This window comes from Canis lupus, chromosome 3 (genome assembly GCF_011100685.1).
Source record: "Canis lupus familiaris isolate Mischka breed German Shepherd chromosome 3, alternate assembly UU_Cfam_GSD_1.0, whole genome shotgun sequence".
Lineage (NCBI taxonomy): Eukaryota > Metazoa > Chordata > Mammalia > Carnivora > Canidae > Canis > Canis lupus.
This window is the reverse complement of record NC_049224.1, coordinates 53,072,026-53,095,542: the sequence shown is the minus strand read 5'-3', so window position 1 is coordinate 53,095,542 and position 23,517 is coordinate 53,072,026. Positions and strand designations below refer to the sequence as shown.

At 40.1% G+C, this 23,517-nt stretch overlaps 1 protein-coding gene across 2 annotated transcripts in view; it reads right to left on the bottom strand.

The window, feature by feature from the left end:
- The window catches only part of TICRR (TOPBP1 interacting checkpoint and replication regulator), a 45,315-nt gene extending 22,895 nt beyond the window's left edge, over positions 1-22,420 (bottom strand). For both annotated transcript variants that reach the window (XM_038532829.1, XM_038532830.1), the window contains exons 1-13: positions 21,685-22,420; positions 16,573-16,852; positions 15,402-15,640; positions 14,021-14,255; positions 12,915-13,044; positions 8,971-9,110; positions 7,770-7,973; positions 5,343-5,494; positions 3,450-3,547; positions 3,013-3,106; positions 2,849-2,928; positions 2,442-2,681; positions 1,848-1,944 (exon numbers count right to left, since the gene is read on the bottom strand). In XM_038532829.1, coding sequence (XP_038388757.1) covers positions 1,848-1,944; positions 2,442-2,681; positions 2,849-2,928; positions 3,013-3,106; positions 3,450-3,547; positions 5,343-5,494; positions 7,770-7,973; positions 8,971-9,110; positions 12,915-13,044; positions 14,021-14,255; positions 15,402-15,640; positions 16,573-16,852; positions 21,685-22,347 — 2,652 coding nt within the window. In that variant the 5' untranslated portion in view covers positions 22,348-22,420. The remainder of the gene's footprint in view (positions 1-1,847; positions 1,945-2,441; positions 2,682-2,848; positions 2,929-3,012; positions 3,107-3,449; positions 3,548-5,342; positions 5,495-7,769; positions 7,974-8,970; positions 9,111-12,914; positions 13,045-14,020; positions 14,256-15,401; positions 15,641-16,572; positions 16,853-21,684) is intronic.
- Between the last annotated feature and the right edge of the window lie 1,097 nt (positions 22,421-23,517).

Sequence of the window (23,517 nt, the reverse complement as noted above, 5' to 3'; positions counted from 1 at the left end):
GAGAGAAAGAGGCAGGCAGAGACACAGGCAGAGGGAGAAGCAGGCTCCATGCAAGGAGCCCCACGTGGGACTCGATCCTGGGTCTCCAGGATCATGCCCTGGGCTGAAGGCGGCACCAAACCGCTGGGCCATCAGGGCTGCTCTGTACAACTGTTTTTAATGCATATATGTGTGTATGACAGATGACACCTTGATGTGTGCTACTGCTGTATATATAGAAAACAACCTGGGACAGACACAGCAAATGGTCATCAAGAATTATTTTCTGGGGACATTGGGGTGGCTCAGCGGTTGAGTGTCTGCCTTAAGCTCAGGACGTGATCCCGGGGTCCCAGGATCAAGTCCCACATCGGGCTCCTTTCGGGGAGCCTGCTTCTCCCTCTGCCTATGTACCTGCCTCTCTCTCTCTCTCTCTCTCTCATATAAATAAATAAACAAATCTTTAAAAAAAATTATTCTCTGAAGAATGAATGGAGGAGGGACACTTTTTTTTTTTTAAGATTTTTAAATTTATTTATTCATGAGAGAGAGAGAGAGAGAGAGAGAGGCAGAGACATAGGCAGAGGAGAAGAAGGCTCCCCACTGAGAGCCTCATGCAGGACTTGACCCCAGGATCAGGACCTGAGCTGAAGGCAGACACTCAACCACTGAGCCACTCAAGTATCCCCCTTCTTCACTTTTAACTTTATAGGATTTTCTATTTTTTTCATGATGATTACGTATACCTTTTATAACTAAAAAATAAGGGAAAGCCCATATATATTAGAGAATGACTTCTCTTAAGAACTTATCTGTATTAATGTATTTGCTATTCAATAGTCAAAATTTAGATGCATCTAAACAATGGAATTGTTTTTAAAGCTTTTGTTTCTTTCCAATTATGCCAAAGCACTTCTTGAAGCATGAACTACCACATAAAGGCTGACTTAAGGAGTGCTAGAAAGGACTGCAAATCATTGTTAACATCTAGAGAGAGGAGGGCTGACACCTTTGTGGCCATCCACTTCTGGATTTCCCCACTCTCTAAATAGGTTTCCAAGATACACAAGATTTGCCTCTTTTTCACTTACATTTAAGGCATGGTAAGGAAGTGAACACCACTAACTCTTAACCACCCCACTTCCAATTCCAAAAGACACCTATCAATCTCTAGAAACAGCGCAAACCACTGCTGAGATGACTAATGCTGCTAAAGCTAGTTCTTACAGAATTAACTCTTCTCAGTTCATGCAGTTCAAAAAGTTTCAACACATTTTCTCTCCTTCCTTTCCAAGACATCAATTCAACTTAACAGACTCCAGCTGGGTTTTTCTTTTTTGCAACCAACAAAGCCTCAAGTTCTCACATCTACTGCCACCAAAATAACAGCGACCACTCAGCTTCACCACAGCCACCCCCTGCCCCACCTTACCAAAGTGAAACGCACTGATACCTTCTGGTCTGCAACGAAAGTCCTATTATGGTGCACATTCTTTTTCAATGGTCTCTTTGCCTAAGTTACTATTTTGAGTTTTCTTATCTCAAGATTTTTTTTTAATCTCAAGATTTTTTTTCAATCTCAAGATTTTTAATGAACTTACTCGCTCCTTTGTTTTTCTTTGTATCATCTCTAACCATCATACTTTTGAGTAAGATGGTTTATCTTTAACAAATTTATAGTTCTCTAGTTGTTGCATGCTTGTTGCATGCTGAATACTTGTTCATAAAAACATGTTTTATTTCTGTATCATCCACTGTCCACTTCCTCAAAGTAGAAACACTGCCCTTTCAAGCTTATTTATTGCGTCAACCCATGCTGGCAGAACAGATCTGGTAGCACTATTTCCTGTCCCTTAGAAATAACTTACGTTTTTTGTAGCTCTCTTGGACACTTTGGGGATCTCAATTTGTCGAAGATTCTGTGAAACCTCTGCAATGCTTTTATGTCTTATTAATGCAGTTTTCCTTTTAAAAATAGAAACAACCAATATACATTCAACAGAGGTCATGAGTAAATTTGAAAAGAATCAGAGTTGAAAATAAAATAGTAATTAAATGAAAATCAGTTATCTTGGCATTAGTCTGAATTTGTAGCAAAACATGCCAACCTCACAATTTCCAAACCTTAACTACTATAAATTCAACTAGTTATGAACAATGAAGGGCATCAAAGAAAACAAAAAGTATGCTGAAGCTCTAAGCTTATCTCATAAAAGGCTCCTAGCTCCTGGAGACCCCATGTGGACAGGCAAGAAGGGCACCGTGGACTATGTAATTGATACTGTATATTCTCTGGATATTTAGAAGGGTGCCAGACACTGCATGTTAGGAATGCCAACAGATGGCTTCTGGGATTCAAACAGAAGGGCAACTAGTAATTCAAGGAATTCTATACCAAGCCAACCGCCCTCTGTCAGAACTACAAAAGTGCAGGTAATTCCCTCAATTCCTTGAGCTCCTACCTTCTCTTCTTAGCTGACCTGGTACGAAGCTCTTCCAACTGATCAAATTCAGTGCCACCCAACACTGACTTATGAGCACTTGACAGAAGAGGCACAGAAAGGAGGGGTGATATGTTCTCCTGTGTCACGGAGTCATCACTGAAAAAATCTAGAGGAAGGACACCAGCCAGCTTCTGAGGAATCATAAACCCTAGGCTGTCATAAAGATTTCCAAGTGTCTTCGGGATGGAGTCAATATACCTATGGAATAGATTGGTTAAATATGCAACAGTCACCGTTCCACCCTTCCTGTTCCATCCCTCATCTTTATGACATGAGAAACAGCCTTTACAATTCCATAATTCTCACATAATACCACATGTAGTTCCAGGTAAAACTGTTCTAAAGCTAGTAGTCATCAAACTCACAATCCCAAAATTTCTTCCAGGAACTTTGCTAGGTATGCTGAATCCTCAGTTAAACACACCATGCGCAGCAAGTCTGTCACCTGAAGAAGATATTTGAAAATTACCATGCTTTCTGCAGGGAAGCTTTCAGGCTTATTTCCAGCGTCACTAAGTTATATACTTGCCTCCTTCACCACCTGCTCCATCTCAACGATGCTTTCATGTATAGAAGGGCACTGCAGACACAGCTCCAAACGAAGAAATACCTGAAGCTGGCACCTTGACAGAAAAAAGTACTTGGTTTTATATATCTTGAGTGTCATTTTACTAAAAGCTCCTTCCTTAAGCAAAGATCTCTTTACATAAGAACCAACAACCAAGAAGAAGAGCCACTGCTTTCTCCAAATGATGATATGGTTATTAGGTAAATAGGTAACTCAAACTACACATCAGAACACCACAAAGAATCAGCCACAAAAAGCCTTAATGAGCAACTGGCAATCTAGTTTGATGTATTTATTTATCAATTCATCAATCAATTTAAAATTCATCCAAGTAAATCTTGGAGCTGTTTTGGAGTGACAGTAAAAAAACAAGTAAATAAATCAAGGTAGTTACTTACTCTCTGACTTTATCTTCATCCAGTTTTCCCCCTAGATTCTGTCGAAGACTTTTGCTAGTTTTTAAGAGGCTATTTTTTACTTGATTCAGGCAGGTCATCTGAAAATACAAAATTATTACACAAGAGAATATTGTGTTACTTATTATTTCTAATTTATTTCACAACTGATTAATGCCCTAAGAAGGGAAGTACATTCCCTTACGAATTGCTTCCTTATTTCACTTGAATGGAAAATAGTGAAATGAGTATCTGGGGCACCTGGGTGGCTCAGTCAGTTGAGCCATCCAACTCCTGGTCTCAGCTCAGGTCTTGATCTCGGGGTTGTGGGATCGAGCCCCACATTGGGCTCCGTACTTGATGCAGTCTGCTTGATATTCTCTCCCTCCCCTTCCACTCATATGTTCTCACTAAATAAATAAATTCTTAAAAAAAAAAAAGAAAGAAAAAGAAACATTCTTTCATATCTTCAAAAGGAATACGGTAAGAAGTATTTAAGAGAAAGGGGCATTGGAGGGCATCTGAGTGGATCAGTGGTTGAGCATCTGCTTTGGCTCAGGTCATGATCCTGGGATCCTGGGATCAAGTCCCACATTGGGCTCCCCACAGGGAACCTGCTTCTCCTTCTGCCTATGTCTATTTCTCTGTGTCTTTCAAGAATAAATAAAATACTGGGGATCCCTGGGTGGCGCAGCGGTTTGGCGCCTGCCTTTGGCCCAGTGCGCGATCCTGGAGACCCAGGATCGAATCCCACGTTGGGCTCCGATCCTGGAGACCCAGGATCGAATCCCACGTTGGGCTCCCGGTGCATGGAGCCTGCTTCTCCCTCTGCCTGTGTCTCTGCCTCTGTGTGTGTGTGTGTGTGACTATCATAAATAAATAAAAAAATAAAAAAAAAAGAATAAATAAAATTCTTAGAATAAAATAAAAAAGAAAGAAAAAAAGAAAAAGAAAAAAAGAAAGGGATGAGGGATACATACAACAAGCCTACATATCTGACCTTTCTTTAAAAAAAAAAAAAAAAAAATCCCTAACAGAGTAACTGAGAAATCTAAGGACTATAGGGGAATCTGGATGGCTCAGTTGGTGGAGCATCCAACTCTTGATCTCAAGGTTGTGAGTTCAAGCCCTGCACTGGGCATGGAGCCTACTTTTAAAAAAGTAATTAAGGATTAAACAACTCCTATCCATTTATTTTATTTATTTTTTTAAAAAGATTTTATTTATTTATTCATGAGAGACACAGAGAGAGAGAGGCAGAGAGACAGGCAGAGGGAGAAGCAGGCTCCATGCAGGGAGCCGGACATGGGACTCAATCCTGGGTCTCCAGAATCATGCCCTGGGCAGAAAGCAGCGCTTAACCGCTGAGCCACCCAGGCTGCCCCTCCTATCCATTTTAGAAGAGGCAGCTGGCTTTCACCACTAACCATGAATAAAGACAATGATACTACAGTCTAAACCAGTAGTGTGCAACACTCTCTGTGCAAAAGAATCATCTAGCAAGCTTTTTATAAGTTCCTATGCCCAGGACCCAAGCCCCAGAGATCTGTTTCAGTTGGTCTTGAGGAAGCCAGGCACCAGCATTTTAAAAGAATGTTCTAAGTGACTCTGGAGAAGAACCATTGGCTTGATACAGCTATCATGCAGTGGAGGACAGAGATTTCGTTAGAAAACAAGTACATGTTATTACCACTCACCTGGCCTGGTTCCTGAGTTTCTGTCTTACCAGTTTCACCATGTCCACCTTCCAAGGTCTGGACTTATGTTCACCCTCTTGCTTAATCTTACTTGTGAACCACACATCACATAATAGTCACTTCCCAGGACAAGTGAACCAAACCCACCAGTGAGCAACCAACCATTCCATCTATGACAGCAGCATCCATACTCTCTTACTTCTAATTCCTTGGTGCCCTTGGACTTTAGGAACGCTTTAATGGTTGAGATCATATTCCGAGCACATGAATGCAATGTGATTTCTCCTGCAGCCACAGTCTTTTGGTAATTTTCATGTATGTAAGATAGGAGGTCCTCTTCCGTTTTAAAATCTGTGAAAAAAACAACCAAACTGATCATGACATCCAACTGAAGTCATTGTACTATTTAAGCCAGTGGTTGTCAACTAAAATTTTGCCTCCTGGGGGACACCTGGCTTTGTTTGGGTTGCCAGACTGGGGAGGTGGATGCTCCTGGCATCTAGTGAGCAGAGGCCAGAGACCCAGGGACGCTGCTCAATATCTCCTAGCACAAAGGACAGCCCCCACAACAGAGAATGATCCCACCCAAAACGTCAATAGTGTAGAGGCTGAGCAATTACAGAGATGGTCATTTTAACGCTTTGCAAATCAAGTGTGCATGTTATAAATTTAAGGATAACCATTAACGGAAAATAAACTATAGGGGTGCCTGGCTGGCTCAGTTGGTGGAGCATGCAACTCTTGATCAGACAGATGTGAGTTTGAGCCCCACTCTGGGTGTAGAGACTACTTAAATATAAAATCTTTAAAAAAACCCACAATAACTATATAACCTCCAAACCTAACAGAAAGAAAAAAGAGGAATAAACAAAACTTAATCCCATAGCCTGCTAAAAAGGAAAAAAACTTTAGAAAGTACAAAATAAGACACCAAATACTATCCAAGCTTATCAGTAATTATAAACATTTATTTTACAAATACACTTGCTGGGTAAAAGGTAGAAACTATCAGATTGGATTAAGAAATTTCCTTACATTATATGTGTCAGGAAATATTGAGAGTATCAATGAAAGCAGAATATGGCAAACTTATATAATGCAGTTAAATTTATACTTAAAGGAAAATTCATAGACTTAAGTAATCTTTCAACAAAGAAAAAATAAAAACCAATTAGCTGAGGGTCCAACCCAAGAAATGACATGAGTTACGATAAGCCCTCAAAATGAAGGCAATGATAAAGATAGGAACAAAAATAGGAAAAAAAATAAGAAACAAGAGATGTCAACAGAAACAAAAAAATGATTCTCTGAAAAGCCAAATACAGAAACCAATAGTAACACTGAGCCATTCTGAACAAGGGAAAGCATAAATAAGCAATATTAAAATGAAAAAAATAGAGAAAACATTTGAAATAACTAGTAAGAGGCAAGGTTGAAGTTCATTTTCTCCATAAAGGCACTCATTTATTTCAGCACATTTGCTGAAAAGATTATCCTTTGCCCACTAAATTACTGGGGCACCTTTGTCAAAAGCCAATGTGCCACTGTCAGACAGTTCTATTTATGCTCAGAATCTAGTCCAGAAACTGTGTTAATTATAGCACATGGTCTTGAGTGCTATTAATTTTGCTCCCCCTTGAATGGACCATCCACATCCTCAAATACTTCTACTAGCTCATTAAAGATGCTCTGTCTCATTCAAACTGATGATCATCTATGAATCTAGCATTCCACAGGCAAAAAAAAAAAAAAAAGAAAAGAAAGACCAAAACTTTCAAGGAGCAGAAAAATTTTATTCCAGAATTCTCAAAAGATATCAAAGGTGACATTGTGCAGTTACTGCTCAAGGTCCATAAGCTATCTTTACAAGTCCTCTCACAGGACTGGCTCTGGCAGCGTTAACTAAGAAGGCGCCCTGAGAATGAGAAACCCACTGCAATTCTATCCATTTTTTAGAAAAGAAATAAAGAATAGGAAAATTAACATTACTGGATGAAATTCTTCCTCCCAATTCTCAAAGATTGCAATACCCTACAGCAATCACAAAGTTTTTCCCTTTCTCTTTATTCCTAAATGTATAAAGCTTCTTTAACCATTTATTCTACGGCCATGCCATGGCCCCTCTTGTGACTTTGGCATATGCCTATTCCCCATCTGGCACACTGTCTCTTATGTTCCTGTCATCTCAACTCTGCTCTCTCCTCAACGTCTAGCCTAGGCTCCACTGACTCTTCAGAAACTTCCTCAACCTGCTCCAGCCCAAGGCTGACCTTCCCATTCTCAACTCTTACTGTCTTTACTTCCCCAACAAGCAAGTCTTTCCTGTTGTAGATTCTTGGCTTTCTTATGTATTACGTTCATTAGTTTACTATGTATTTTATACATGTCTGTGTGCGTATATGTCTACACATATGAATTATCATTATCATCTTTGTGGTTGGGATAAACTGAGAACAGGACACAACCTTACTTTTATCGTATTCCCCATAACACACTTTGGGGGATGCAGCAGACATTTGATAAACATTCGTTAATTGAGAGACAGGATCAAAACTTATAAAAAATTGAGGGTATGAAAGAGCAAACATGGCCTTAAACACCCAAAAGCAATGGAATTGAGGAATACCTTTAGGCTTAGAGCTTCTTAGTATCCTTCCTCGGTTTTCCAGTTTATCTGCTGTCCTTCGACTCCCCTTCTCCCCAGCTGCATCTGGACTGCCATCTGGACACAACTTCTGAGCCTTTACATTCAGCCTTGCAACATTCAACATCTTTAAGGAGCGGCACATGGTATTCATCTTCTGCCTCACTGGAGTACGAGGGACCCCACCTATGGAAACAGCATCATGGGATGAAGAGTAAAATAGCTTTTACTTCTGCAGAATTAGGAGCCACTTTAATTCAGATTTAATATTCTGTGAAAAAATACTGAAATAAAGTATATCCCTTAAGGATGATCTGAATTAGGTGGTTCTTCCAACTCTTTGTAGCTACAATATAGAGTAGAAAGTTCTTCTTTAAACTGAAGTTTAGAGGGATCCCTGGGTGGCGCAGCGGTTTAGCGCCTGCCTTTGGCCCAGGGCGCGATCCTGGAGACCCAGGATCGAATCCCACGTCGGGCTCCCGCTGCATGGAGCCTGCTTCTCCCTCTGCCTGTGTCTCTGCCTCTCTCTCTCTCTGTGACTATCATAAGTAAATAAAAAAATAAATAAATAAATAAAATAAAATAAACTGAAGTTTAGGAACTAAACACTGCAATAGGATCAGATGATTTTCAGTAAGGTAAATGCCAAACAGCTCCATTTCAGTGATCCCTCATGGTCAGAGTTGTGAGGAAGCTTCTGAAGGGCCACTGAGCAGTCTTCATCAAAAGCTACTTTTTCCCACTTTTTGACCCTGACAACTTATTCTAATGAAGCCGCTCAACGAATAAATCATATGCATGATGTACACTACGGTATTATTTATAATAACAAAAACTGAAAACAATCTGCTCAATAATGTAAGAATTTCATAAATTTCGTGACACAATGAAGTGAAATAGTAACTAAAAAGGCAAGGCAGCAGATTAGTATTTATGAGTAGCACACAAAATTGTATTTATATTTCTGTTATAAGTAAAAATCGAAATGGTTTATTAAGAAGGTAGAATTATGGGCAATTTTTAACATCACTTTTGTATTAACATAATCATTCTCAAATTTGAAATGTAAGAACTCATCCTTCTCTTATTCAGTTACCATTTCAACCTCATTTCAGGGAACGCCAGTCTTCTAAAACATACACACTCAAAAAAGACTGCCTCAAGAAAAAGTCTGTGTGCATACGTTTCTTTTTGCTGTCTTCCTGATTGGATACACTGGATTCCTCCCGAGACTTTCTTTGGTAGAGCTCCGACAGGCAACACGTTAATTCATTTTCAGTTTTGGAAGACTCTTCCTTATTAGATGAGGCAGCCTGTAGTAACCTATGAAGAAGGCAAGAGGTCTAGTATAAAGCTGAAATTCTGGTTTTTCCAAAATGCTTTAATAATGCATTATCCTTTTAAAAGCTAATCAAAAGATGTCTGCACAAGAAGTCTTCAAAAATATATCTTCTCAAAACAAAAACAAAAACAAAAACAAAAACAAAACAATATCTTCTCAGGAGGGAAATGTAGGTCTCTTCTCAGGATTTAAACACGCGGGTGGGGGGTCGAGGGGGGGCGGCCTGGATGGCTCAGTGGTTTGAGTGTCTGCCTTCTGCTTAGGTCATGATCCCTGGGTCCTGGGACCAAGTCCCACATCGGGCTCCCTGCAGGGTGCCTGCTTCTCCCTCTGCCTCTCTCTGTGTGTCTCTCATGAATAAATAAAATCTTTAAAATAAATAAATATTTAAAAATAAACAGACTCAGGAACAAAAAATATCTGTTCTTAAAATCAGTAATCATTACATGTGGTACTGACAGCTTTATTAATAAGATTAAAGATTTTATATATTTATTTGAGAGAGAGAGAGAATCTGAAGCAGACTCCACAATAAGCACAGAGCCTGACACAGGGCTCAATCCCACAATGGTGAGAGCATGACCTGAGCCGAAACCAAGAGTCAGACACTTAACTGATTGAACCACCCAGGTGTCCCTATTAATAAGATTCTTAATGTCCTCAGGTATACGTCTAATGAAACTATTCCAGTTATTTTTTACTCAGTGTCCAAACATTAAAGTATAAGATGACATAACAGTATAATAAGTGTCACAGCAGCATCTAAAGAATTCTTTCAGGGATCCCTGGGTGGCTCAGTGGTTTAGCGTCTGCCTTTGGCCCAGGGCATGATCCTGGAGTCTCAGGATCGAGTCCCGCATCAGGCTCCTGGCATGGAGCCTGTTTCTCCCTCTGCCTGTGTCTCTGCCTCTCTCTCTCTCTCTCTCTCTCTATCATGAATAAATAAAATCTTAAATAAATAAATAAATAAATAAATAAATAAATAAATAATTCTTTCACATCATAGTATAAACTAATTTGGGATTGATGAGAAAGGGAGAAGTGGGGCAGAGGGGATAATTGGTTATTAAATGCTTTTCTGTCTAGGGCTACTATCAGTCACTAAGCAAACTAGGAAACTCACCCAACTTTCAAAACGTATTACTTGTATTTCACTATCTTCCATTTTGTGATATGATTTGATTTAGAGGAGAGTTATGGTGACATTACTTGAATCTGCTGGGACCCTCGGGTTCACATGTGCAGCAGATCTAAAGCAGACTGATTGTCCCTAAGTGTGCTGGGATTGCCTTTTACTGAGGGGTTTTTCTTTCTGTTAATTTTTTAGAACTTCTGAACTTTTCAAATACACAGAAAAGTAGAGAAAGCATTATTAGATATGTACCCCTCAGCAAGACTAAATACTTGCTAACAATTTACCCTTTTATTTCAGATTGTTTTAATGAAATTACACATTATACATAGAAAAGTCCCAATCTTTTCCCATACCTTCTTTCCAGAGGTTTCCTAGACCCGTGTGTCTTTTATAGAGGCATACTTATGTATCAAAGCCAACATAATTGCTATTATACATTCTAAGTTTTTAAAAATATCATACATCAATTTGCAATTTTCTGTCTGTACTCCACATATTTCTCATGAGCATATAAACAGCTCTAGTTTATTCAGTTTATTAATCTATAATATTTTATCATATAACCATAGTTTGTTTATCCACTTCCCACTGAGACACAGCTGGTTCTTTCCACTTTTTCACTTTGAATGACTGGCAATGAACAACTGAGTGTATCTCTCTCATTTGTACAAATACTTCTTTAACAGAAACACATACAGGTGGAATTGCTGGTTGTCAGTATGTAATGTTTCTGCTCCACTAGGAATACAAACTGCTCTCTGAAATGGTTGCAACCGTTTACAATCCTATCATCCACAGTGTTCTTATTTTTCTGTGTGCTAGATCAGAATTATTGACCTGGGACAATCTAATGGGTATAAGATAGAATCTTGTGGGGTTTTTCTTATTGGAGTTTTCATTTTGATTTGCCTAAACTGAGCATTATTATTTTTTTCAAGTAAGTTCTATGCCCTTCCTACAACTTTCAAGTTTTCACATTTGTTTTTAAAAATGTATTAGGAATTTATCATTGTGTATGCTGTGAAGTAGAAATCTAATTTTTATCTTTTTTCTTCTGGAGAGCCAATTGCCACACCGCCATTTATTAAACAGTCTATTCTTTCCCAGATTTATAATTCTGCCTCTGTCATTTACCAAGCTCCCATACAAATGTGGGTCATTTTGGGGGCTCTCTAGGGTTGCATGGGTTTCTCTGTCAATCACTGCACCAATACCACACTGCCTTACTCATTAGAACTTTACGGTAAATACTGCTATCATAGAGGGGAAAAAGCACCTGTTCTGTCTTAGCCCTTTTGAGTTGTACTGTGTTCATGAATCAGAAGACTTCTTATTAAGTCAATTATTTCCAAATTGACCTATAGACTCAGTGCACTCTTGGTCAAAAATCCCAGTAAGCTTTTCTGGTGGAAATTAACAAACTAATTCTATAATTTACAGTGAAATGCAAAGGATCTAGTATAGTCAAAGCAATTCTGAAAACAAAACAAAGTTGCAAGGACTAAGACTACCTGATTACAGTACTCCAGATAATGTGATATTAACAATTTCTGGACTAGATTCTTTTCAGAAATAGACCTATAAGATGGTGGTGAATGGATTCTGACAAAGGTACCACAGTAATTCAGTGAGCAAAAGAGTATTTTTTAGCAAATGGAGTTTGAACAAATGGTTATCTCTATAGCAAAAATAAATCTTTACTTTATCTCTTAATACTATTTTTTTAATTTCTGCTTTATCTTTTAGATTTCCTTCTTTTTTTTTTTTTTAAGATTTATTTCCTTATTTTAGAGAGAGTGCACCCAGGGGATAGAGGGCAGGGGGAAAAAGAGAATCTCAAGCAGACTCACTACCAAGCACAGAGCCGCATGTGGACTCAATCCCATTACCCCAAGATTAACACCTAAGCCAAAATCAAGAGTTAGTAGCTTAACCAAGTCACCCAGGCACCCCTCTTCTACATTTCTAGTATGGTTTGTGTCTTTAAAAAAAGAAAATTGCTCGATTTTGTTATAGATTATTTTACTTGGCTTCTCAAGGAATCAATTTAGGTTTGTTGATTTCTACTGTTTCTGTGATTCATATTTTTCTTATCTTTATTACTGTCTTGTTTTTTGGGTTTATTATTCTCTTGCGTTATTTCCTGTACTGAAACCTTAGTTAATTGATTTTTTAACTTTTCTTCCTTAAAAGATAGTTTAAGCTCTATAAATCTTCCTTGACATATAAACTTAGCTGCATAACAAATGTATTATTTTTCATTTTTACTGAGATTTAATACTAAATATTTTCTGACTTTCATAATGAGAGCATTTTATTTTTGTAATTAATTTTTTCCAATTTTTTTTTTTTATTGTGGTAAAATATACATCCCATGAATACATTCCATCCAATCCCTTTTAAGTACACAGTTCAGGGGTATTAAGCAGATTCCTAATGTTGTGCTACCGATACCTCCAACCATCTCCAGAACTCTCATCTTGTAAAACTGAAACTCTAAACTGAGTAAACAATGTGCTGCCCATTTGTAATTAGTTTTTAATGTTATTATTGAAAATAATACTAAGAAAATGTGATATGCTAAACAAACAAGCCCATATGTAGGTGAGAGCTGATTTTATCAATCAATATCCAGAGAAAAAAGTTTTACCAAAATGACTCCATCAAACTTGAACTGGCACCACTAAGGTTGGAGGAAGGAAACCACTTCTCCACAACAGCTGCATTCCAGGGATCAGTGCGGCCAAGCTCCTGTTGGGCCCACTCTGGAACAAGAGGAGCTATAGGGACAAGGGCAGAGATGGGAGAGGAAGGACAGAAAAAGAGGCATTAGGACCAAAGTGGAGAATTTAAGTGCTCCTCCCTCGCACTGGTGGCATTCTTACAAAGGACACACAAAGCCACATCAATAACAACCTTCCTTCATCCGTACTACCAACTCCAATCAGCTTATGTTGTCTATGAAAAATGCTACTCCAATAATCCACAATTGCAGGTTTGTTCACATTTCTCAAACAGAACAGACATGCACCCTTCTCAGAGTCTTGGTGCTTAGGGTTGCCTCTATCAGCAATGTTCTCTCCATACCACTTCCTTCAAGCCTTTGCTCAAATACTACTTTATCAACAAGATTGTTTAAAATTGCAACCCTCCCACCCGACACTTCCTATTCCTTTTTTCCTGCTTTATTATGATGGCACTTATCTCTTTCAAACATACTATGCAATTTCCTTATTTATTGTCCTATTTCCCCTGACTAAATGGTACACTATATAAGAACAGAGACTCTGGTCTATATTGTTCTCTGATATTCCCATCATTTAGAACAGTGCCTGCCATAGCAGTCCCTCAATAAATCTGCTGAATAAATGAAGTAAGTATTAAATTGGTTATACTTATATATACCTAGCATAAATAAAGTTTGCATCATATTAGTGACAATTCAACAAATTGGAAGGTAGACAGAATTATAATAATTTTATATGCAGTCTTCATTAAATGTATTAAAACAGGTTTCATCTTATACCGTTGATTTCAAACTAGTTTCACAGAGCTTTTAGACTCCTCAGAAGCACTTCAAAATTTCTATAAACGATGATGATTTAAATTGCCTAAAGTATTACTGTAGGTTGCTCTTATCTGTTTTATAATAGATATTGGGGTTTTACTAAGAGCACAGTGAAAAAAAATTCTGATGGTGGAAAAAACTATAAACCACTGTCCTGGAGTATCTTAATTATTGGTTCAAAAGCTTACCGCAGGTAGCTGGATCTTCAAGTGAATTGTGAATCTGATGTAATACAATATCCATAACATCAAAAAAAGGGGAAGCTGTATCCTGGGAGCTCTCTGCCACAACTGTCTGGAAAAAATGTCTTTGAAATTCAGCTTCCTCAGTGCGGAACACAGTGAGAATTGTAGCATTGGTAGAGAGGGGGGAAATAACTCCTGTGATGGGGGGCCAGCCTTCACCAGGGTCCACACTGGCAACCTACATCAGAAGTTCTAATTAGTTGAGAAGATTATTGACCTATGGCTAAGAAGTATGCAGCTTAGTAAAAAAAAAAAAAAAAAAAAGATAGTATCCCCCAATGATTACTATTATAAAAGAGAAAACTGTGGAAAAGACAGGCTGGATAGGTATTAGTGCTAGAATTGAATTTAGTGACCATATAATGCTAATCTCTCAATTTACAAATAAGAAAAATCTAAGGTTACCAGGAATATTTACTAAGCACTTATTATGTGTTTATTATAACTGAGTCCTCACAACCACTCTGAGGTAAAAATGATTATTATACCCATTTTACAGAGGAGGAATTAAGGCTGAGGAATCAATAACCTCTTTCAGGTCACTCAGTAAGACACAGAAGCCAGGTGCATATGAATTCAAAACCCATGCTCTTAACCGTGAGGCAATACTACCACTTAAGGGATTTACTCAGATCACAAGGTTGGGCAGCAGAGCTGAGACCAACCCAAACGGCCTGACTCCTGCCCCAAGTGCTCTTCCCATCAGAACACACAACTCTTAGAACATCAGTTCAGAGACTATACAGTTCTTCTCTAAATGTCTCACAATGGGATCCAGAAGACAGAAGCCTTCTGAGGTTACAAAGGCAAAAGACAAAGTAAGAAATTTGCTGGTCATTTAAAAATAATCATCACTAAATAAATAAATAAATAAATAAATAAATAAATAATCATCACCTTTCAATCAAATCTGAGTATGTATGTATTTTTCAGAAGACATTTCTAAATTTGTATAACTAGTAAACACTATTAAATCTAATTTTACAGTGTAGGGCTTTTTAAAAATGATATTATATAAAAATTTATAATAGAACACTTACAAAATAACGAGAAATCAGGCATTATTTCACCACCCTAAACTAATACTTGCATTCCATTCAGTCCACTACCTTTTCCCCCCCTGCTAATATAATTTAACTTCATTGGAATCAAGGTACAGGCAATTTTATAAGCTGTTTCTTCACTAATGAGCATCGTCACGATGCTACAAGCATCACTGAAACTACGTTTTGTAGAACAATCCTTGGCATCTCATAAACACACTAATTTCACCTCATCAGTGTGCTTCTAGACCAGAAGAATTTAGCATGCGCCAGAAACCTACCAAGTGTACCTCTTCGGCAGTCAGTCTGCTTATCAGCTGCTGAAATAACATCTTTTGAGTTGATTTATTCTCCTCTGGACTTTGCAGCATCCAGCTATCAGTGCCCAAACTGCTACTTGCTGGGAGAGACCACTGGCTTGCTGTGCCTTTTAGAAAAATTCTGACTGGTTTCTGAAAATGTCTCTGATGCATGGCCAAGGGCTCTAGAGTAACTGTCCATGTTTCTTGAATCTCTTTCCCTATTAGAAATAAAGAATATTAAAATTTTAATGTAATAGTTACTAAAAACAGATTTAATAGTAAGAAAAAAATGAGATTGTCAGTTGTGGTACTAGTATTGTCATTTCACACTTCAACCCTCATTCTACTGCCAACAGGCTAGTATAGCAAGTGCATTTCATTCTACAGGAAGAGCTATAAATGAACGGACAGTGAGGGTACAACTAAATGCCAGCACTTCTCAATAATTATGCCTTAGAAATAAATATTTAAGCAATGCTCATTACTTATTAAAAAAAAGACATTATTGCTTCTTGAATTCATAAATACAATATATCACATCTTATGAGAATGTTAAATTCTAAAGATTATGACAAAACTGCTTACACAAACTACTCTTGAGATTTCCTTAAACTGCACATAATATATAACATAGTTTTATGTATACAACTCTATATGGTAGGACTCCTGTGTGAATATGGGATTCAGAAAGAAGATTCACTATACAGTAGATCATACAGTAAAACAAATTTATGAAGTCTAACATGGTAACGAGCACCATTTTTACAAACTGTTTACTAATTTATTGTTTCTTCTCTTCATCAATCATTGCTTCTCTGTGGTCTTCAATTTATCAGTCTCGTCTATGAGGCAGGAAATCTTGCCACCCCTTTGCTTAGGCACCTGAACAATATTACCTTCTTTGCAATAGCTGGGAAATTCTTTAAAAATCACTTGCTAGTTCTTTTTATAGGTGGGCTGGTAGTTATCCTGTGCCTGTGTTTAACACTTTCCTGTGGTACCTGATCCTGCACAGACATCTTGATTATAAGCATTCACTGAGTGCCTAGACTGTGGGAAACTCTAAAGAAGTGAAAAGCATGGACTTGCCTTGAAGAAATCAACATGCCTGAGACCATAAAGCGTCCCTCCCAAAAGAGTATCTGGTTACCTTCAAGAGGGAGAAATAACGTTCCTTCAGTCCGTGGAAATGAAGCTTCGTATGCAGGAGAATTATAGAGCAAACAGTTTAAAGTGGCATCAGGTGGCAGAATTGAAATCCATGAAGAGAGGGGAGATTCAGTTGACCGGTTTTTTTCACCACCGAGCAGTATTTTCCCAGCTTTTGCACAATCCTGGCTGAAAGTTTCGGAGGGTAAGATAGTGCCTCCTACAAGGTGGAGCAGTTCACACATTGTCCAGTACCCAACGTGGTCCGGGGATTCCCACAACTAAAATAAAAATGACAACGAACCTCAGGTGGTTATAAACGGGGCATCCGGGTGAGACTCAGCTCTATAAGCCCGTGGAAACGAGCCTTGGAAATCCCTTTCACTGAAGATGGCACCGAAGGCGAAGAAGGAAGCCCCTGCCCCTCCCAAAACCGAAGCCAAAGCAAAGGCTTTGAAAGCTAAGAAAGCAGTGCTGAAAGGCGGCACAGTCACAAAAAAAGATTTGTAAGGCACCTACATTCCTACGACCCAAGACCCTGCGTCCCCAAAGGCAGCCCAAATATCCTCGAAAGAGCGCCCCCAGGAGAAACAAGCTTGATCACAACGCCATCAAGTTCCCCCTGACTGAGTCAGCCATAAAGAAAATAGAAGACAACAACACACTTGTGTTCATGTGGATGTCAAGGCCAATAAGCACCAGATCAAACAGGCTGTGAGGAAGCTCTATGACATTGATGTGGCCAAGGTCAACACCTTGATCAGGCCTGATGAAGAGAAGAAAGCATATGTTCGACTGGCTCCTGACTATGATGCTTTATGTTGCCAACAAAATTGGGATCATCTAAACTGAGTCCAGCTGGCTATAAATCTAAATTTTTTCACCATAAAAATAAATAATAAAAAATAATAATAAACAAACGGGGCATCCACAAATAAAGCTTGGGGAGAGCAGGAGAGAGTAAAGTTGATATCTACATTAAAGGATCAAATGAAATAATTACTGTATTTAAGCCAAACACAAATAATGGCTAGTATCCTGCTACTGTACAGCCTGCTCTCACTACTGCCTTCGTCATCTGTTGCCTGGATTCTTACTGTACAGCCGCTGAAGTCTGTGTCCTGCTTCTAATCTGTCCTCCATGTTGTTCTAAGTATTCTTCCAAATCACAAATTTGATCATGTTACTTCTCCAAATACTTTCAAGGGCTTCCCACTGCCTCCATGATAAAGTAACTCTTGGGCATAGCCCAGCCCTAAACAACCTTTCCAAAGACATTATCTTTCCCTCACCCATCACTACCTTCCAGGCACACTGAACCATTTACTGTTTCCAGAACACACCTAACTGATTTTCCACACTTTGGTTCATTCGTTCTGTTTCCCGTGCTTTCCCCCTCTTCTCCAACTTGGGTAATCTAGCTCAAATCCTGCTTTCTCTGTAAAAGCCAGTCTTTATTTCCTCACTGCAAAGTGTTCAATTTTCTTTTAACAAACTTTTATAGACCATGGATTAGCAAGACCCAGTCCTGTCTTCTAAAATCTTAAAGTTGGGGATGGAATGAGTAAAACAGCAATAATATGAAATATTTAACAGCACAATATAACATGACAATATTCAAGTAATATGGGAACATGATGGAAGTGCATCTACTCCAAAATACAGCTATTATGCTGGTTTACCTACTCTACAGGAGTTAACAACTGTAAACCATAAGTTGCTATGGAATGTAAGGTCTTCCAATCATCTCCAAACTTTTCCTTTATTCAAGTTTAAAAAGGGGCATAAGAGTGCTAAAGATCACAGCAAGACAAGGACAAACTGATCCAAGAACCATTTTGGATAGTGCTTTTAAAACAGGGGTCATGACCCTTTGATGGATCAATTGGCTAAGGATCAACAGCAAAAAACAAAAACAAAAACAAAACAAACAAAAAAACAGAATAGAAAGTATAAGAGCCCAAAAGAAAATATCTCACAGTGTAGATAAACAATATATTGTAAAACTTTTGTTTCAGCTATGCATGCCAGTTTAGAAATTAATCAATTAATATGTCCTGTTAACCATTCATATGTCCTTGCCTGTGTTCATTGCTATGGGGGACAACAGTAAGCTGGCTCATCTACCAGAGATCCTGATTAGGAAGGATTTTCTGCCGAAGAGAAACAAAAAATTTGTTGAAGTTGTTAGAAATTCTGGCTAGAGGACATCCAGGGAAAAAAAAATTTTTTTTTTTTTTTTTGCTCATCAGCTGAAAGGTAAAGTTTTAATAAGAGTTGAAAAGATATCAACTTTTGATGAGAAGTAATATATGCACAGGATTAAAAAAATCAGTATATAGAATACAGTTACATTTTTCACTTCTATGCATATTGCAGATTAAGTGAGAGGAAAATCTTAGTGATAGTTTAAAATTTGGAGACTTATAAATGTCCACAACACTATAAATTCAGGGGCACCTGGCTGGCTCAGTCAGTAGAGCATCTGATTCTTGATACCAGGGTTAAGTTCAAGCCCCACGTTGGGCGCAGAGACTACTTAAAAAAAAAAAGCAGAGACTACTTAAAAAAAAAAAAATCTTAAAAAAAAAAAAAAAAAGACTATAAACTCCAAGAGAGCAGGAACTACACGTGTCTGGTTCACTAATGGTACATCCAGCACATCTAGCAAATATGTAATAAATGGGTGAATAAATGAGAGGCATAAAGTCAAAAGCGTGCCAGTGATCTCCCATGCTCCCTTTTATCCTGCAAGAGTCCTGTGCTTGGATCCCTCCTCCCCTAGTCTGAGTCCACGTTCTATTTCCTCCAGTTGTTTCCCAGACTGTGAGCTCCACAAGACAGGACATGGATTTTTCTCTACTCCTTATAGCAAGAGGTCTCCAAGGACAGAAACTAAAGCTCCCTTTTGTCTCTAGTGTGGCTGGGCAGAGGCTTTCCAAATAGGAAAAGATGAATCTTAACCAGAAAAAAAAAAATCCCAGAAAAGTTTGATAGGCATTTTCTTAGGGGAAACAACATAGCAGATGTGAGAAGGAAAGCCTCAGAGAGGACCCATTCCCTCAGATGGTAGAATGTGAGAACTGAAAGAGATCTTTAAAAAGATTCGGTCAATCTATTTATTGCAATGCTATTCCAAAAAGAGAAAAAGGAGAAAAATCTCCAAGCCCCATCTGCTAAGATTTATTTCTAGCCAGTTTCTGATATAATTCCAGAATAAAGTTTTTGGTGTGACTTGGTGTCAGTTATCCCAAATCAAGCAGTTAGGTCTTGTGTACTATGTCCAAAACTTGATTTGTTGCCTTAACAAATTTTAAGTTCTAGAATTCCATTTTCTCAAATGTTTACAATCACCTTGAAGACCTTTGTTCTTTTTCTTTGACAAGCCACTGCTGCCTTATTTTGGATTTACGATGTCTTTTTTGAGCTTTGTGTGTGAAAGCATGTTGGAAATTTTAACATTGTATTATCATTCTTTAGGTACCTGCTCATTTTCCATTTGTAATCTTGCAATTTAACCCACTCCTAGTTTAATGACATGTGTTTCCAATAAGTGGAAACACATGCCCACTTATTTGACCTGGTTAAGCCACTGCCCAGCAATTAGAAGAAACTGCGCACTTTTACTGTCTAGAAAAGGACATGTGCTTTCTGAAACAAACTAAGCTTATTTCCAGTTCAAATTTTTATACCTGCTCTTTGCCTGGAATGTTCTTTCCCAACCTTCCTGTTCCTCCTCTGTCACCTCCTCTGCTCATAGAGCACTCCCGACCCTTTATACAACAGTCCCCCACCCTTCTACCTTTTCCTGCTCACCTGTTTATTCTTATCTGTTTAATGTATCTTCCTCACTAGAAGGTAAACCACCTCAGCTGACCACCACACCCCTCCACAGCTCTAACAGTATAGTGGGCACTGGATGTAATGGCTTCTCAATGATTTTTTTTTCTAAGATTTTATTTATTTATACTTGAGAGATACAGAGAGAGGCAGAGACATAGGCAGAGGGAGAAGCAGGCTCCCTGCAAGTAGCCCCATTTGGCACTCGAGCCCAGGACCCCAGGATCACCACCTGAGCTGAAGGCAGACACTCAACCACTGAGCCACCCAGGCGTCCCTCTCAATGACTATTTGTTCACTAAATGAAGATGACAGAAGGAAAATGCTAAGGGTAAAAGTACATATTTATCTCTGTGTATTTAACGGAAGCAGAGGTCCTACTGGCTCAATAAAGATCCAAATGAGCCATTTACCATTGTAAGTACCCAAATTCATTCCACTTACAATGTTCAGCGACATGCATCTGCAGGGAATACAAAGGTGTGTGTGTGTACCTGCCTTTGAGGTATTTTAGACTAAATGAAAGGCGATTTGCACAATTGGAACCTATAACCCGGAAAGGGTAGGTGCCACAAAAGTGCATGGAAATTCAGTTGAGGCTGAGTAGTTGCCACGGGGCAAGGCTAGAGAGGAGTTTAAACAGGCATAGCAGAGTGAGCGCTGGCATTCAGGGTGACTGGTAAGACAGAACAAGCAGTCAAGATTTGTTGAACGACTAGAGGATGCTTCAATAATATGCTGGAGGGGGAATCCCTGGGTGGCTCAGCGGTTTAGCACCTGCCTTCAGCCCAGGGCGTGATCCTGGAGTCCCGGGATCGAATCCTCCTTCGGGCTCCCTGCATGGAGCCTGCTTTTTTCTCTCTTTCTCTCTCTCTCATGAATACAATCTTAAAATAATAATAACAACAACAATAATAATAATAATAATAATAATATGCTGGAGGATTCGTAGGAAAAGTAGAACCGGGGAAGGCAGACAGGACCCAAATAATAATAATAATAATAATATGCTGGAGGATTCGTAGGAAAAGTAGAACCGGGGAAGGCAGACAGGACCCAAATTATGAAGGACCTTAAATGCTGACCTTAGGATGTACCAAGGATCTACTTACCTATCGTCCCAGTTCGTAATCACAGGACTCTCCTTCTGAAGGAGACACATGCTGGTCGTGCTAGTCTCGTTCTGGGTCTCCCCGCCTCTGCGGAGACACCGCCAGGTCCCGGTCAGCCAGCAGGACACCGCGCGCCAAGTCAGAGCTCACCGCGAACTTACCTTAGGCCACTCGGTGGTATCCAGCCAGTACAAGGTGATTTTTCGGGCGATCATGACTTCCTGGACTCTCTTGGGCAGCAGCTTCTCCATCACCTGCCTCGGGGGAGGCGGCAGGCGCTGGGCCTGGGCCTCGCAGCCGGACACGAACTGCAGCAGCTCCCTCTGCGAATGCGGACAGGGAGCCAGCAGGAAGACCGCGTTCACGAAGCCCCCGAGCGCAGCCTCGGCCTCCCTGGCCTCGCCCTCCACGTCCAGCAGTCTCCTCCCGCTGCTGCGAAGGATCGGCTTCGTGGGCGACGTGATCTCGGGCCGGTCCCACTGGTAGTCCAGCAGCGTCTCCATCAGGGCGCCGTGCGTGTGGCTGGCCCTGGGCGCGGGGCCCGGCAGGTGGGCGCCGTGGGCGCCGGCCCCGAGCCTGGCGTCCAGCTCCTCCTCGAAGTCCTCCCAGGAGCGGGCCCCCAGTTCACGGAAGTCAGACACGCGGGACTGCCGGCCCCGCGCCCCCTGAGAGTCGAAGAACTTGAAGGCCCAGCGGACCCTGGCCAGGCCGAACCGGCAACTCAGGTAGGTGAGGAGGCGCAGGGCTGCCCGCCGGACTGAGCTCCGGCCGGCGGCACCGCCCGCGGTGTCCAGCAGCAGCATCACGTTGTGACAGCAGGCCATGGCGCCCGCGCCGCAGCCCCGGAGCTCCAGCCGCGGGCCTCGCTTCAGAGAACCAGCGCCATTCACCGCTTCCCTCAGGAGCTGCGGTGGAAAAGCTCCCGCGCTCTCCGAGTGCTCCTGCCATTGGCGGAGCCCTCCCCCAAAATCAGCTCCTATTGGTCGCTTGCCTTACGTACCTTACGTGAGTAACTTCCATCCTGGGCGCTGATTGGAAGGGAGACGGAGAAGCCCTCTGCCTAATTGGCGGAGGGCGTGGCCGTGAGCGGGGCCCCGTGTTCCGGGAGAAACTTCACATTCATTGGCTGAGGCCTTCGTTTTAAAATTTAAAGAGGTTGTGCTTCGGGGGCGTGTCCTTAAGTTTCCCTTTTGGGCTGGAGGCCGGCGTTTGGGCGATTGTGCGCAGGCGCGGGTGCGGGCTGCTGGGAGGAGTTTACTAAGTTTGCAAACTTGGTAGTGGGAGGGAATTGGATGGAGAAGGTCTGATTCAGACTGGGATGAAGCCACCCCAGGCTTTCTATGGAGTAGAATCTGATGATAAAGACTTCCGTTTTCTGTGATTTAAGAAAAAAGTCTTAACAAGTTCATTTCCTTTGTCCCAATGATTTCAAGGAGTTTCTCTGAAGAAGATAATTAGATACAAATGAAAGACGTATGTTTATCAGAGTCAGCTAACTTGAGAAAAATTGGAAAACAGCTCAAATGGGAACTGGCAATGGTTAATGCATGGTACACCCTAAAGGGAAGGAACATCCTGTAGCTTTTTATATGTAATAGTAGATTTAAAAAAAAAAAAAAAAAAGGACTACCAAACTGCATGCAGTGAGAACCCTGGATTTTCTATGTGAATATTTTTATTATTTTTTAAAGATTTTATTAATTTATTCATAAGAGGCACAGAGAGAGGCAGAGACACGAACAGAGGGAGAAGCAGACTTCTCGAAGGGAGCCCCCATGGGGGACTGGATCCCAAGACCCCAGGATCATGCCCTGAGCAGAAGGCAGATGTTCAACCGCTGAACCACCTAGGCATCCCTATGTGTATATTTTTAAACTGTTAAGATAAAACTGTACAGAAAGTTGTCTGTCATGGTTTCTGGGTGATGACATTATGCTGATTTACTTTTTAAAATTATATTACTCTTTCCTAAATTGTCTATAATTTTGTATTTC